Source organism: Chrysemys picta, chromosome 13 (genome assembly GCF_011386835.1).
Source record: "Chrysemys picta bellii isolate R12L10 chromosome 13, ASM1138683v2, whole genome shotgun sequence".
Classification (NCBI taxonomy): Eukaryota; Metazoa; Chordata; order Testudines; family Emydidae; genus Chrysemys; species Chrysemys picta.
The window spans coordinates 2,029,784-2,045,520 of NC_088803.1; the positions used below are offsets into that span (position 1 = coordinate 2,029,784).

At 46.6% G+C, this 15,737-nt stretch overlaps 1 protein-coding gene across 1 annotated transcript; it reads right to left on the reverse strand.

Annotated features, from left to right (window-relative positions):
• Positions 1-10,677: 10,677 nt before the first annotated feature.
• Positions 10,678-11,643, reverse strand: LOC101950854 (olfactory receptor 6E1-like). Its single transcript, XM_005312269.2, has one exon. It carries the CDS (start codon positions 11,641-11,643, stop codon positions 10,678-10,680), a length of 966 nt encoding a protein of 321 aa, XP_005312326.2.
• Positions 11,644-15,737: the final 4,094 nt, after the last annotated feature.

Genomic DNA, 15,737 nt, shown 5'->3' on the forward strand with positions numbered 1-15,737 from the left:
ACAGGAAACTGGGCCAGATGGATCTTTGGTCTGACCCAGTCTGGCCACTCTCATGTTCTTAATTATAGTCTAGGCTCTTATAGTCCTAGGCACCGTGCAAACACAGACCATAAACCTCTCTCAGTCCCACCGAGTTTACAATCCGAGTGTAAATGGGAAGTGGAGTGTGACTGGGAACAGGAATATAAACACGAATATAAATATCAGCCGTGCATAATAATCTTCCTTTACTGTAGCCTGAATCCTCCCTCGACTCTCCCCTAAAGAAAAACTCCCAGACACGTCCCTCTCGTCCCACTAATGTCAAGGAGGCTCCACTGCAAAACCTTAACTCCGTCCTCAGACTCCGCCCCCCAGCTTCTCCCACCTGCACCCACAGGCGGGCCCCAGACCTGGTCCAAAGCACAAGCCAGGCTTGCTCAGATCACGTTCCTAGTGTCATGGATCATTTCAATGTAGTCGGTCACTGCCCTCAGTTCCTGGGTGAGGAAATACAGTAACTGCAGGGAGCTGGTCATTCCTCCCAGGGGTCCGAAAGTGTCAGGAGGACCCAGCACCCTGTGCCCGGCACTGCACAGACACAGGACGGGACAGTCTGACTCCTGCACCCGGAGCCCTAGGGCGAGTCAGTCAGATCACTGGCAGCAGGAGTGTGTGTCTCTTATAAAGCGGGGGCATGCAAATGATGGAGACAGTTTCCTGTTTAAATCTGTGCCTCTCTCTGACAGGCTGCACCTGGAGACACAATCCGCAGCCCCCTGGGTCTGTGCAGTGACCAGCCAGTCCCCTGAGAACTTTCCCCTCCAGCACCCGGGAAAATGGGATTTTTCCTCCTTGTAATTTTTGCTGTAGCAGCTTTGGAAGGTATTTTCCTCCTCTGAATAACTGGCAGAGTTAAAGAATATTGTGTTACCACTGTTTTTATACCTATATTAATGGCCTGTCTTTATTCCCAGGTGTCCGGTCCCAGGTGCAGCTGGTGGAGTCCGGAGGGGATGTGAAAAAGCCCGGAGACTCTCTCCGCCTCTCCTGCAAAGCCTCCGGGTTCACCTTCAGCAGCTACGGCATGAGCTGGGTCCGACAGGCTCCTGGGAAGGGGCTGGAGTGGGTCTCAGGCATTTATAATGATGGGAGCCAACAATTTTACGCAGACTCAGTGAAAGGCCGATTCACCATCTCCAGAGACAACTCCAACAACCTGCTGTATCTGCAAATGACCGGCCTGAAGCCCGAGGACACCGCCCGGTATTACTGTGCGAGAGACACAGTGAAACAAAACTGGTTTGTGATCATACAAAAACCCAGGCTGCGGAATCGCCCTTCTCCCGGCAGCAGCGCGGGGGCAGCAGTGACACACACACCACTTCAGGCTCAGACAGGAGACCCAGCAACCAGGTGAATGTAACACAAACCTCCCTCAGTTTTAACTCTTCCGTTCCTGGGCAACTTGTCTCCCCTTCCTGCCCAGAGCCCCGCTGGACCTGTGGTGCAAAGATCCCTCGCTTCATCTGTGAACCCCAATCCGGAGTGAATCCTGTTCTGAGTCTCTCTCCCCTCACAGACCTGGCACGTTGGCTCTCCCGGGCCCGTCTCTGTGTCAGACTCACAGGACAGCGTCTGTCAGTGTAAAGGGGACAAGCGCGTTGGGGTTTGCATCAGACCCAACGGATGGAGCGAATTGCTCCTGGGGCCAAATCCTCCGCTACTGTAAAGTCACCGCAACTGCTTCCACTAGACACGAGTTACTCCGGATTTACACCAGGGAGGCTCTGGCCCTTTCAGCAAACTGGGATGTTTATCGCATTAATGCAGCAGAAGGTGATTAGTTCATTATAACCGATGTGGGGCCCCTCACCGGGGCATCTCCGCCCTTCACAAGCGGTTATTGCCTTTATCCCCACAACGCCGCCGGGAGGCCAGGAACTATCCCAGCCCCTGATTCAGAGAGGGGAGACTGAGGCACAGAGAGATGGAGGCTGGGATATGCAAATGGGCCATTCAGAGTCCGGGCAGGACTGTGGGGCAGAGATCACCCAGCACCTGAATAAACCCCACTCCACTGAGCCTGGGAATGTGGCACCACCGGGACTTTCCAAAGCGGCTCCGTGGATTGTTTTCACCCAACTGACATGTGGAAATCGCAGCCCAGCCTCTCCGCTGGTGTCAATGGGTGGAGCTGAGACATCCCGACCCACAATAAAGTTCCACAATGAGTCACCATGGAGATAACAGACCCCGCCCCTCAGCCCGTGATGACATCACTCAGCCCAGCGCTGGCACTCAGGGCATTGGGGATAGTCACATGACTAAGGGCTGCTGACAGGAACACGAAGGGATTTAATGGGGTAGCTCAGGGAGAGGCGGCTGCTGAGGGTGAAGCAGAGACCCGTTGGCGGGGAGTCAGGGGGGCACTAGGGTCACAGAACACAGCTCCCACTGAGTGAGATTTGACCCAGGACTCTCCAAAGGCTTGTGTGACATTCCCATCCTCCATTAGCTACCAGCCAATTGTCAGTGTCAGCTCTCCCATGGCTACACAAAGCAAAACCAGCCCAGGCACCTCACAACACAGAATAAGGGGCCCTCTGAGTTCCCTTCTTCAAGGCTGAGGGTAAAGCAGAGGGCAGGAGCTTGTGTCTTATAAGGAAGGAGATATGCAAATAGGTTGAGAAGTTTCCTGTTCAAATTTGTCCCTTTTTCTGCCCAGGCGGCACCCGGAGACACAGTCCGCAGCCCCCTGGGTCTGTGCAGTGACCAGCCAATCCCCTGAGAAACTTCCCCTCCAGCAGCAGGGAACATGAGACTTTGGCTCCATTTGGTTTTTATTCTAGCAGCTTTGGAAGGTATTCGCCCCTCTTAAATCTATTGCAGAGAAAGGGGAGATATTGTATTATTGTTCTCAATGCATTTCTAAACGTCTCCTTATTCCCAGGTGCCCGGTCCCACATCCAGCTGGTGGTGTCTGGAGGGGATGTGAAAAATCCTGGAGCCTCTCTCTGCCTCTCCTGCAAAGCCTCTGGGTTCACATTCTGTGATTACTACATGAATTGGGTCCTTCGGGCTCGTGGGAAGGGCCTGGAGTGGGTCACCCAAATTCCAGTCACCTCTTCGTACTACGCTGATTCCATCAAGGGGCGATTCACTATGTCCAGGGACAATCCCAACACCACGCTTTATGTGCAAATAAGCAACTTGAACAGGGCCAGCTTTAGGTTTTTTGCCGCCCCAAGCAAAAATAATTCCCCCCCCCGTTTTTTTTACACGTTTGCACTTTGCAATGTTGTTGTTGTTGTTTTGTTTGACTGGGTGTGGTACTGATGCAGCATTGGACAACGATTGCTGGAGCCGGGTGTATCTGCCTGAATTTCTTGTGGAGACAGAGGAGCTGAAAAGCCCCATGGGCCACTAGAGCGCCGGAGTAACTCGTGCCCCTGGGATATGTGCGCAGGGGAAATACAGACTAGAGAGGGACATTTCCAGAGGCTTAAACCCCCGCGTGCTTTGCTGCCCCGTGTCACGCCTGGGTCTCTTGAGGGAAGGCTGCGGGGTTGTGCAGCCGCGGTCGGAGGCTGAGCGAGAGCCCTCAACAGGGGACAGTTATCTCCTGAGACAGCCCTGGGCTTTCCTGGGCACGCTCCGTAGTTCAGTCTTACTAGGAGCTGGGCTGCTGCTTCGGAGCGCTTTCTGCTCCTTTCCCTCCTTTCAAATGAGCCTGACGTTCCCCAGATCATTCCCTGACACGGGTGAGGAGCGCGCTGGAGAATTGCCTGCTGTCCGACGGGGGCTAATCCCGACACGGCCACTTGATCAGAGGGTCGGGTCCAGTGGCGTAGCCAGGGTTGCTGCCGAGGAGGAGTGGTGGAGAAAAAAGGCGACATTTCAGCGGCCCTGCGCATGCGCCGAAATGCCACCAAAAGACGGAGCGGCGCATGCTCAGGGCCGCCAAATGACGGAGCGGCGCTGGAAAAGGCGCCACTTGGGGAAATCTGGGCTCGGGGGAGCAGACGCTCCCCCTCCTCCCCCCCAGCTACGCTACTGAGGAGGAGGGAGGACAAGGAGAAAAATGTGACAGTGAGTTTTCACTTTTTCAGGCTTATTCCAATAGTAAAGTTTTATTACAGACAGTGCTGGTAGTAGTAGCTTTATTGTCTATATTGAAGTCATGCAATGGGAGGTATGAAATATGTAGGAGAGGTGGGTTGCTTGCCTCTGGACTGTACCAGTAAGAAATGTAACTCACTTTCACCCTGGCCCCGCCCCTTCCACCTGAGGCCCCGCCCCTTCTGGGTGGGGGGTGAGGGCAGAGTGGGCCCCGTACTGATAAGAGCTGTATTTTACTTTCACCCCTGCCAAAATCCCTCCCAAAGTCCACACCCTGCACCCCCCCAACACACTGCCACAGCCCTGAGTCCCCTCCTGCACCCCAAACCCCTCATCCCTGGTGTGATGGGTTCAGGTTCAGTTTAGGCCTTCAGAACCCTGTCTTGTTGAGCCAGAAATGCTGCAACACAGACCCAGGGTCTGACCCATGCCCCAAAGCTGCAGACTTAACTGAAAACGACTTAGCAAGTGCCCCTGTTTCTAGCACCCAGACACCCAGCTCCCAGTGGGATCCAAATCCCAAATGAATCCGTTTTACTCTGTATAAAGCTAATACAGGGTAAATTCATAAATTGTCTGCCCTCTATTGTCTGCTCTGCCTGTGTACCTGGCCCTGCGCGTGGAACTGGGAGCATTTCTGAGAATGCCACCATAGAGGTCCTGGATTTCAGTCTCTTCCCTAGCAGCCTAAATTTGGCCTCCAGGACAGCTCTCCTCCCCTTCCCTATGTCATTGGTACCTACATGTACCACGACCACCGGCTCCTCCCCAGCACTACACATAAGTCTATCTAAGTGGCATGGGACAAGGGATTTTCTGGCCACCACTTCCCACAGCCCCCATTGGCCTGGAGCCGCGATCGGCTGAACCTGCGGACAGGGCAGGTAAACAAACTGGTCACTTGCTCACTGCTTTATAAAGCCCTGGCCTTCTTGATAGCCCCGACCGCTGAGTAAGGTTCAGCCAATCTTTGCTAGAGGAGTATCCCTCATTCCCCCTGGCCATCTCATTGTTCCTGGAGATATCAGTGGGTCACCCCGTCAGTGGCAACCCTTCCTTCAGCACTGTGACGCTGGCTCTGTGGCTTGGGGCCTGCCCATCCCTGGCAGCAATCATCTGCTGTCCTCCTATCTATCTGACCTTTTCTTGCTGCCTAGGTGCTGCCCAGCCCTCTCAACAGGTGAGCTGTTCCCACTTGCTTGTAATGGGCCACCTGTCCTGTTGCAGTGCTTTGTGTAAATCCACTAGGTGTCTAGCTGCATCTTTAGGTACCTAAATACCTTTGAAAACTTGATCCTATGAGTTCGTGGGAGTTTGGTGCCTTAATCACTTGAACCCTCACTCTACACCTACCTCACATGCTGCATTCAACTGTCCTGTGATAGCCCTCCCTTCCTTCCTTCTTTAATGTCATGGCCTGTGATACACAGGAGGCCAGGCTAGATGATCGGGTTGTCCCTTCCTAAAGAGCTCAGAATCTTTCCAGTTTTGAAAATCTCACCAGGTTCTGATTTCCATATTTAGAATCCTAAATATCTTTAAAAATCTGTCCCAGAGGGACTTACCCAAACTCACGCAGGAGGCCAGTGGTGGGGGAAAGATGTAAAGCCGGGACTCTTCAGTTTCTACCCTAACTACTGGACTATCCTTGCTCGGTGAGTGCTACAATGTTAAGCCAATTACACCCACTACCACTTGGCAGAATGAATATATAAGCAACACTTTGGTTTTCAATGTTAATAATCAAATTATAAGAAGAAGAACTTATATTTGGTAGTGCCTAGTGACCCCAATCATAAATCAAGTGAACACTGCATTAGGTATTCTACAAAAGCCCAACAATAGGATGGTACCTTGCCAAAGAACTTTCAAACTAAGTATAAGACAAGAGACAAACTCTACTTAGCACTGAAAAAGTCTCAACTAGAGTGCTGTCTCCAGCGACACATTTCAGAAAAGATATGGACAAACTGGAGAAAGTCCAGAGGAGAGCAGCAAAGATGATTAAAGGCCTAGAAAACCTGACCTGCAAGGAAAGAGTTTAAAAAACTGGGTATGTTTAGTCTGGAGAGAGAAGACGTGACAATAATCTTCAAGTACGTAAAAGGTTATAAAGAGGAGAGTGATAAATTGCTCTCCTCTATCAGTGAGGACCGGACGAGAAGTAATGGGGTCAATAATTAGCAAGGGAATTAATTAGCAAGATTAAATATTACAAAATACTTCCTGTCAGGCTAGGTAAGCACTGGAACTATTTACCTAGGGAGGTTGTGGAATCTCCATCATTGGACGTTTTTAAGAACAAGTTGGACAAACACCTGTCAGGGATGGTCTAGATAATATGTAGAGCTGCATCAGTGTAGGGGATTGGACTAGAAGGATGAACCTATTTCCACTCAGGACTCAGAGCCATGAACCATCTCCTGGAGTTAAGCAACTACGGCAGATCAGGTCTTTCTCATGAAAAAATTACACAAATCAATAGATCCTACTCTACACTAGCCAAAAGCCCAGTGGTTAGGGCACACATCTGGAATATAAAAGACCTGCTTTCAAATTGCCATGCTGCCTAATTTGGATGTGAATAGCCCTAAACACTGAGGTACTGGGAATTATGGGCCACACACATCCTAAGCGAAGATTTCCAATCTGTTTTCCCCCAGCTATTTGTTCTGTGCCTGTGAGAATGGCTACCAGATAAGGCCCCACATGCATGATCAGAGAGAAAACATCTGCTTCGAGAATCTCACTAGGATTTAGTCATGAACCAGGGCAGAGACCCGCTTGGTGACACCAGCACATAGGTGCTTTCAGACATGCCCACCGACGGAAATTTAAGCACCATGGGGACTTTGGTGTCACAAACATAGGCACCTGGGGAATTTAGGTGAGTCCAAGTTTAAGTGACAGTTGAGTAGAGGTTGTGAGGATCTCAGTAGGGCATAAAATGGCCCTTAGGAGCCTAAATCTCCTTATGCCCCTAAATTCCTTTGAAACTCTGCCTCTAAGGGCCTCAGTCACTCTTGGAAATGTAAGTTGGGCCCTCCTGGCCTTTTATTTACCATTTTCTCCCCTTTTAAAAAGTCATATTTCCAGAATGGGCCTTCTTTGAGTAACCCATAGTCTAGCTACAGTATCTCTCAAGATCTCCTTAACTCTAACATTCCCAAGGCTATAGATGAAGGTGTAAATAGGGATGTCACCTCTGTGGGTGAGCAGAGTTGCTGCTTTATCATAAGCCAAGGATTGGCTGTGCTGTGGCCGGACATACACAAAAATGGAACTCCCATATGCTGCGATGGTTACACCAGTGATGTGAGACACACAAATGGAAAAGGCCTTTTTGTGCCCTTCAACGGGGGCTATCCTGAGGATAGAGGCTATGATGCAGGTGTAAGACATTATGGTCAACGTTAAGGACCAAGCATGGACAGAGAAAGTGCTATCCATCAGGAAAGGAGAAGCATGTATCACCCCCTACCATTCATAATGACTGTGTAGGGCAAGGGGTTGCAGATGGCCACGTCTAGATTGTAGGAAATCATGGACAGTTGGATGAACTTCACTGTGTCCAGGAAGATAAAGAAGAAGGTTTGTGCCAGACAAGCAGTGACGGAGATGGTCTTCCTCTCTGAAAGAAGGATGACCAACATTTTAGGAGAAACGACCAAGGAACAGGATATCCAAGAACAACAATTTGCTGAGGAAGAAATACTTGGGAGTATGGAGGTGACAATCAGTCCATGGGATGAAAATGGTGAGCACATTCCTCACGGAGGCAGAGATGAAAGTGGGCTGGTACGGGCCAGTACAGCGTAACGATAAGAAGTGGCCACCGGTACCGGCCCGTACAAGGCCGGCTTTAAGGACCAGTACTGCTGGACCCTATTGCCAACAGGGAGGAGCAAAAAGGGCAAGTGTTCTGTGGCCTAGTGATTTAAGAGCTGTAACTCTCAGCTTTCAAATATCAAATACTACTGAAGGCCTACCGTCAATTTTGCAAAAGCACGTAAGTGATTTAGGAGAATAAGTCCCATCGTATACCAGTGTTGCGTCTGTTCTGAGCATCAGGGCACATTGCTATCCGGTGTTTCCTAATCCAGAGCTTTTCAAAAGGACAAAATAAAGAATTTGAATTCAATCCCCGAACAATAGACTTGATCAACTGACTTTTTATTGTAAAAATATACAGATGAAGAAGAGGCTATTGCACAGAATATATATACATGCTGCAAGACTGATTTCTTCTTTTCCAATTTTTTTTTATCTCCATCAAAAAGCACAACAGAACTTGGGGAATAATTGTGTCCTGCTCTGACTGAAAGCATCTCTCAAAGTGGGATTAACACCCTTGTTTTGGAGGCTGTAGATAAAGGGGTTGAGGAAAGCATACACTATGGTGTTGTGCAGAGCCATCCCTTTGTTGAGATCCAGGGATAAGTTTCCCGTGGGCCTGACATACATAAAAATACAACTTCCACAGGCAAGTGTTACAAGAGCAAGATGGGAAGCAGAGGTGGCAAAGTTAATTGTTTTAAATAAGGCACTTATACTTGGCTGACAAAATGCATTTGAAAATCCAACCCCCAACCCCAGCTGTCTTTGAAAAGATCGATCTCTAATCTCTAAGCTGTGTGTTAGGGGGCGCTTTGCTGCATGGTGTGGGGGTTCAGTAATGGTCCTGTCTTTGGCAGTCAGCATGAACCCCGATGTCCGAGCTCATACCTATGGGGCCACGTGCTTTAAGCAGCTGGGTTTGTGACTCAGAATAAAGCACAATTTCCGGTGAGTCACACCTGACCCCAATGGCCCAGTGTGATAGTAGAAGGGGATGGGCCAAGGAGGACTCTTTCCCTGACCAGAGAGAATGATTTCAGCAAGGGTCATCAACAAAAACATTCTCAGGGGGTGAGGGCTGATATCTGCTTCGCAACATTAAAAGCAAAGTCAACAACTTTGTGTGTCTTTATTTCAGCACCTTCTGTCTTGGGATTAATTATTTTTGGTCTATGTTTCAAACAGTAAAGAGGAAAATATTTTTTCTCCAAGTACTTATAACTGCAAATGAAATAGAAAACCACAGTAAAAAAAATAGTGTCTGAAACACGTATGCAATCTGGTACCAGGGTAGGGGAAGAAAGCGAGATGCTGGCTAGAAAACAATTCCATTTCAGGGCTTCAAAAATTGTTTTCATTCTGCATCAGAATGAAACCAAGACTCTTGAAACTGTTTGTGAAACAGATGACCTGGTCCAGGCTAGCATTTCTGGGCAGTTGTAGAGAGCATTCTCCTCCACCCTAGAGCCCCGTGTGTAGGGTACAGTGTTAGAACATGTGAGGACACGGTTAAAATCCGGGCACTGCCTTAATTGGAGCCAGCATTTTAATCAGGTGTCTCCCATTTTAGGGTAGTGCCTAACCCGCAGGTTATACGGTCAAAAATCTCTCTGTCCATTCCATTCTGCACCTGAGAAACCTCTACTCTGTATCTAATATTCTGTGTCTACTGACAGAGCAGGTGAAAGTCTTTAATTTAACTTCAGATTTTAGGCTATTGAGCTGTTAGCACTAAAGAAAAAGACCTTCAGGACTCCACAGATATTTCTCTGAAAACGTCAGCTCAGTGCACAGTAGTGGATTTAAAAAAAAATAGTTGACAGAAGGCTAGGAACCAATAGGAAAGGGATCGATAATGAAACAAAAAAAAATCATAATGCCACTATATAAATCCATGGTACGCCCACACCGTAAATACTGTGATCAGCTCTGGTTGCCCCATTTTGAAAAGGTTATAGTGGAACTGCAAAAGTTTCAGAGGAGGCCAACAAAGATGTCCAAGGAAAGGAGGATATGATAGGGTTGTATAAAGTCATGAATGATGCGGAAAAAGTCAATAGAGAAGTGTTATATCCTCATTCCCATGATACAAATATCAGAGGACACCTAAAGACATTAATAGGCAGCAAGTTAATACAACAAGAGGAAGTACTTTTTCACACAATTCACATGCGGAACTTCTTGCCGATGGGATGTTGGGCTAGACAAAGGTACAAATGGGTTGGAAAAAAGATCTAGAGAAGATCATGGAGGACAGGGCCATCAGTGGATATTAGCCGAGATGCTCAGGGATGCAACCCCATGCTTGGGGTGATCCTAAACAGAAGCCAGGTGTGGATCACTGCAAAATTGCCGTGTTCTGTACATTCCCCCAGAAGCTTTGTTACAGGCCACGGTTAGAGCCAGGAGACTAGACTAGATGGACCATTGATTGGACCCACTGTGGCAGCTCTTACGTTCTGATTTAACTCCACAAGCCTAGAGCGGGAGGGGGCTGCAGGGAATATGAAAAACACAGGTTCAAATCCTGTCTCCAAATCAGACCAAAAAAGGAACCTGAGTCTCTCACCTCCCACAACATCACTCTAACCATCATGCTATTCAGATTAATTCCCTGAACAATAGATTTGAGTGAACTTTGATTTTAAAACTATACAGATGGAGAAGAGGCTATTTCGCAGAGTCTGTTGAAAGACTGACGTCTCCTCTTCCACTGTGTTTTTGTTGTTCTTATCTCCATCAAGAAGCACATTGTAACTTTGGGAACAACTTCGCCTTGCTGCGACTGAAGGCATCTCTCAATGCAAGCTTAACACTCTTGTTTCTTAGGCTGTAGATGAAGGGATTGAGGAGCGGGGTCACAACAGTGTTCAGCACTGACACGACTTTGTTGTGATCCAAGGAGTAGCCATGGATGGGTCTGGCGTACATAAAAATACAGCTCCCGTAGATCAGCATTACAACAGTAAGATGGGAAGCGCAGGTGGCAAAGGCTTTCTGCCTCCCCGTGGCAGATGGGATTCTCAGTATAGAGTAGAAGATGCAAGTGTACGAGATCGTGGTTAAACATAATGAAGTCAACACTATGGCTGACAGCAAAATGGAATCCGCCCTCTTAATTAGTTGGGTATCGGTGCAGGAGAGTTGGAAAAGCGGGGTGCTGTCACAAAAGAAATGGTTGATCACATTCGGCCCACAAAATCTCAGCTTGCACACCAGGACTATCCGTAAACTTATAATCAGGAAACCTCCCACCCAAGAAACAAAAACTAGTTGAATGCAGAGTCTCTGTTTCATGATGGCAGCGTATCGCAATGGGTGGCAGATGGCAATATAGCGGTCAAAGGACATGACCACGAGAAGGGTGAACTCTGTAGACCCGAGGGCGAAATAGAAGTAGGACTGGGCCATGCAGGCAAGGAATGAGATGGTTTTGTTTCCTGAGAGAAAGTTTAAAAGCATCTTTGGGTTTGTGACTGAGGTGAACCAGATCTCCAAGAAGGACAGATTGCTGATGAAAAAGTACATGGGGGTGTGGAGTCGGTGATCCACCCACACTATGAACATGATTAATGAATTACCCGTTAGTGTGACCAAGTAGGTCAGTGAAAGAACAAAGAAGAGGAACATCTGAAGTTGGTCACCAACTCCAGAAAACCCCAACAGAATAAACTCAGCCACCGTGGTTTCATTTGCTTCCTCCATTTCCGATTCTCCTGTAAAAAGAGCAACAATATAAAATAAGAGCATGAACCTTTATCTATCAGGTTGATGTATTCAACCACAATGTTCTGGAGGCCTATGAGACAGAAAAGATGTTCACTCAAAAAGAATATGGTAAGCTCACAAGGTAATGAAGGAGATAGAGAATTTCTGAGATTGGCAGAGAACATCGTTTCCCAGTCTAACTAGTTTGTTGTGTCTATTGCTGCTTATATAACAAATTAAACTTGGGGAAAGAGCTGGTCCCCACATAATTGTCTTTGCTCAATATTCACAAACAAGCAAAGCCTGGCTATATACGTACAGCTCCTCCCATTGCTTTCTTAGAACACAACTAGAGAGGTCACCAACTATTTACAGAAATGTTACCCTTTTGTCTAGACACTATACAGTCAATAGGTAGACTGTGGGCCAAATCCAGACCACAAGATACTTATGAACGCACCCCAAAATCTTTTTATTTACTTATTATTATTATTATGCATCCGAAGAAGTGGGCTGTAGTCCACGAAAGCTTATGCTCTAATAAATTTGTTAGTCTCTAAGGTGCCACAAGTACTCCTGTTCTTCTTTTTGCGGATACAGACTAACACGGCTGCTACTCTGAAACCTGTCATTATTATTATTGTTATTTTGTTATTATTTTCTCTGGCATGTGAACCTTGACTATACCTTGACCAAGAAACTTTGACCTTGACAAAAAAAAATGGACCACCCCTGGTATAAAGGAATTACATGGGCCTCATCACTCTGGTATCACAGATCCTCACTAATATTGGTGGATTCTCACAGCACACATGTGAGGTATTATCTAAATTTTACAGATGGGAACTCGGGCACAGCTTAGACAAAGTGACTTTCCCAAGATCACACAGGAAGTTTGTGTCTGAGGAAGGTGCTGAATTCCACATCTCCCAAATCATAAGATGCTCTCTTATCTATTGAGCGACCTTTCCTATCCCTGGACTAAGACTCCCCTGTCTCCGCCATTCCCATATTGCTAAATGGGAAGGGTTTCTTGCTACATCCCAACTAGCCGGGAGGAGGATTCCAGGATGTTCCCAGGATGGAGACTCGAGCCCTAGCATGTAAAAATTTAAGATCCCTTGTCACAGAAGATATAATGAAAAGGTTTGGTTTTCATGCTCACCTAGGGAATCTTCTTGCCTAACTACTATGAATTTTAATGGACATCTGTATTGTCTCGGGGGCTTTGCAAATCTCAGCCAATGCAGACAACAACTTGGCAAAAGGAAGTTAACATCGGCAAGATTCCCTGAGGTAGAATGACATAAATTGTGTCTTCCAAAGTCACTTAAATGTGAAAAGAGTCAGAGACTTGAGGATGAGCTAAAAGGAGAAAAAAACCTTTCCTACTTAGGATAACATTTTTCAAAGCTGCCTACATGGTTTGTTGGAATGAGACATCCAAATGAATCAAAGATAAATAAGCCACCAAACCAGAATTCTGAGGAACTGACACTGTGTAGTTATCATGTTTTAATCATTTCCTTCACAGGGTATTAGGCATGTAGCAAACAAAGATCTGTTGTAACATAAGTGTAATTAATTTCTTTCATATAATAAGAAAAATATTTGTCCTATTATATTCGTTTTCCTATGAGAATTTTTTCCAGCATAAAGAATGTAAACAAATATAAGACAAAATAAAATAAAATGTCGTGGTTTGCTACATTAAGCCTAACGATTTACATCTGAAAGATTTACCTTTCTGCTGCAGTTGAAACTTGAATGTTGTGATCTTACAACAAAAGAAAACAAACATTTCTCCTTCTCAAGGCTGGTCTTCACTCCCTTTATGAATAATATTGGGGAGTGTTCTTTCACTGGGAGACTGGCAACACCCCTGGGAGATAATAGAACCAGCTAAGAAATCTCAGAGGGGATTGTATTGGCAAACTGATGCAAACAACATACAGAAGTTTGTTTTCTTGTAAAGAAAAAGGCAGCTTCTAACTTGTCATACTGCCGAGATAATGGATTTGAGTCTGTCACACTGTCAGACTGATCAGTGGGAATTCAGCCCTCAGATTGGTGTGCGTGTATGTGTGTGTGTGTTTTGGCAGTTGTAGCCAATTAGTGTATTTTATTATTTACTTATCATTGCGTTATTTGGGCTTGTGGTCAATTCGTCTGTTCTTTCATGTCTAATCAATGTATGTTCCATCGATTTAAATTGTAGGATTATAGGAGTAAAAGATTGACAAGTATTTATAAGTGTGTATTCGGTATATACGGAATGAAAGGCCTATGGGGTGAGGCCTGTAAGATTTAAGCTTAGCCAAAGTAGGCCATAGGCTTAAAAATGCTTGACATGAGTGGGTGACCTCGGAACAACCCTATGCTAGTTAGGTCACAAGATTACTATAAAAGATGTGCCAATAAGTGATGCCACACAAAACCAGGCTACATCTACACTACAATATTAAGTCGATCTAACCTATGTTGGAGCATAGCCACCACAGTAATTACATTGCTTGTGCGTGTCTACACTTTGCTCTTCGTGTCAGTGTTGCACATCCCCCCCAGCAGGGCTTGTATCGATTGGCCGGTCAGTTTGGGGCATTGTGGGAGCCAGTAACAGTCTATGTAAGCAACACAGTGTCTACACTCACACTGCACCAATCTATCTCCAGTGACGTTGATTCTACACTGCTCGTGGAGGTGGAGTGATTAAGATGGTGTAGCAGGGCAGCTATGTCAGTGGGGTGAAATGTAGGTTTAGACATTTGTAAAATCGACCTAACTTTGTAGTGTAGACCAGACCTGTGCCTGCAAAGGGGGGGGGGCGTGATACCGGCGAAAGAATGACACTCAGTGCCTGAGAGTAAAAAGCAAGGCTTTACTGAAGGAAGAACTTACACTCCAAGCTGCGCGGGGAGTCCCTGAGGCGCGCGGAGGGGCTGCGGGCGATTCTGACCGTCCAGGACAGCTGGCCAGGCAGGACTCCACTGAAGGGAGTCCGCTGCAATGCTCTATTCCCCCACGCTTATCTCAAGGTTACATGGGGTCAACAGCTGGCTACATTCACTGCATTCATTAATCATACTCATTATATAAGCTGACTTGTTTACAGACAAAAACATGCTGAACTCTACTAAACTACATTTTGGCAGGATCTGCCGGGCAAGATTCATTGCACGGCCTTCAACTGCACAGCCTGCATCTTCCGCTCGCATTCAGTCACATACTCGGTCCGCCACTTAGCTCCTTGCCAAGCTTCCGCAACCTGTCCCCTACAAGACCCTAGATTGCCATAAACAGTAACGTATTGTCCAAAATCAGTAGACATCTGATTGTATCATCATGAAATGTCCTGACAACAGGGTACATGTTGTGTGTAGATGCTAATGAGAATAAGTGGAGCTAAGAAACAACCTATGAAAAACAGGACACCCCAGTATTCATGGGGTGTGAAAGGACAAATAATGAACAGAGGATTGAAACTCTCGTGCATGTGCATAAGGTATTAGGTATGGCCAGAACAACAATATGAACGATTCTCTGGTTGCGTAAAAGTGGGAAGAGCCCAAGGAATGGCCCCATGGGATGACCTCCCACAGGAAACGCCAGCATATGATCATCTGTTGGGAGGTCCAGTGGACCCTGGAATATCTTAGACTGTAGTAACAAATCCTCAAAGTCATTGGATGGTGTAACTGTGCCTTAGTGGGTCACGACTAAGAATTCCAAATTCAGGACAAGCTGTCGAGAAATAAGGCAGATACACCCCAAATACTGGTGGTATTTCTTCCATAAGATATACCAAACCCGCAACAAAATTAAACTTCTGTCTCACCATATTGGCTAACAAGAAATCAGAAAAGCAGCTTCCTGAAGCATTCCAGTCTTATATCATCACCAAAAGCCCTGGATTCAGAGATCAGTGGTTCTTTACAACCAGGCTTATCAAATAAAAGGTTCTTCTGATCCCAAAGGACCAGCCGCATATCCAGGTCAATATATAATTTACCCCAAAATAACACTGTTCCCAATCCTTTAGTATCTAACATCTAAAGGTTTATTTGTAAAAAGGAAGAAAGAAAGATGAGAGT

Excerpts from the sequence above, each read along its gene's own strand:
- LOC101950854 (XM_005312269.2), bottom strand. The coding sequence starts at position 11,643 with ATGGAGGAAGCAAATGAAACCACGGTGGCTGAGTTTATTCTGTTGGGG.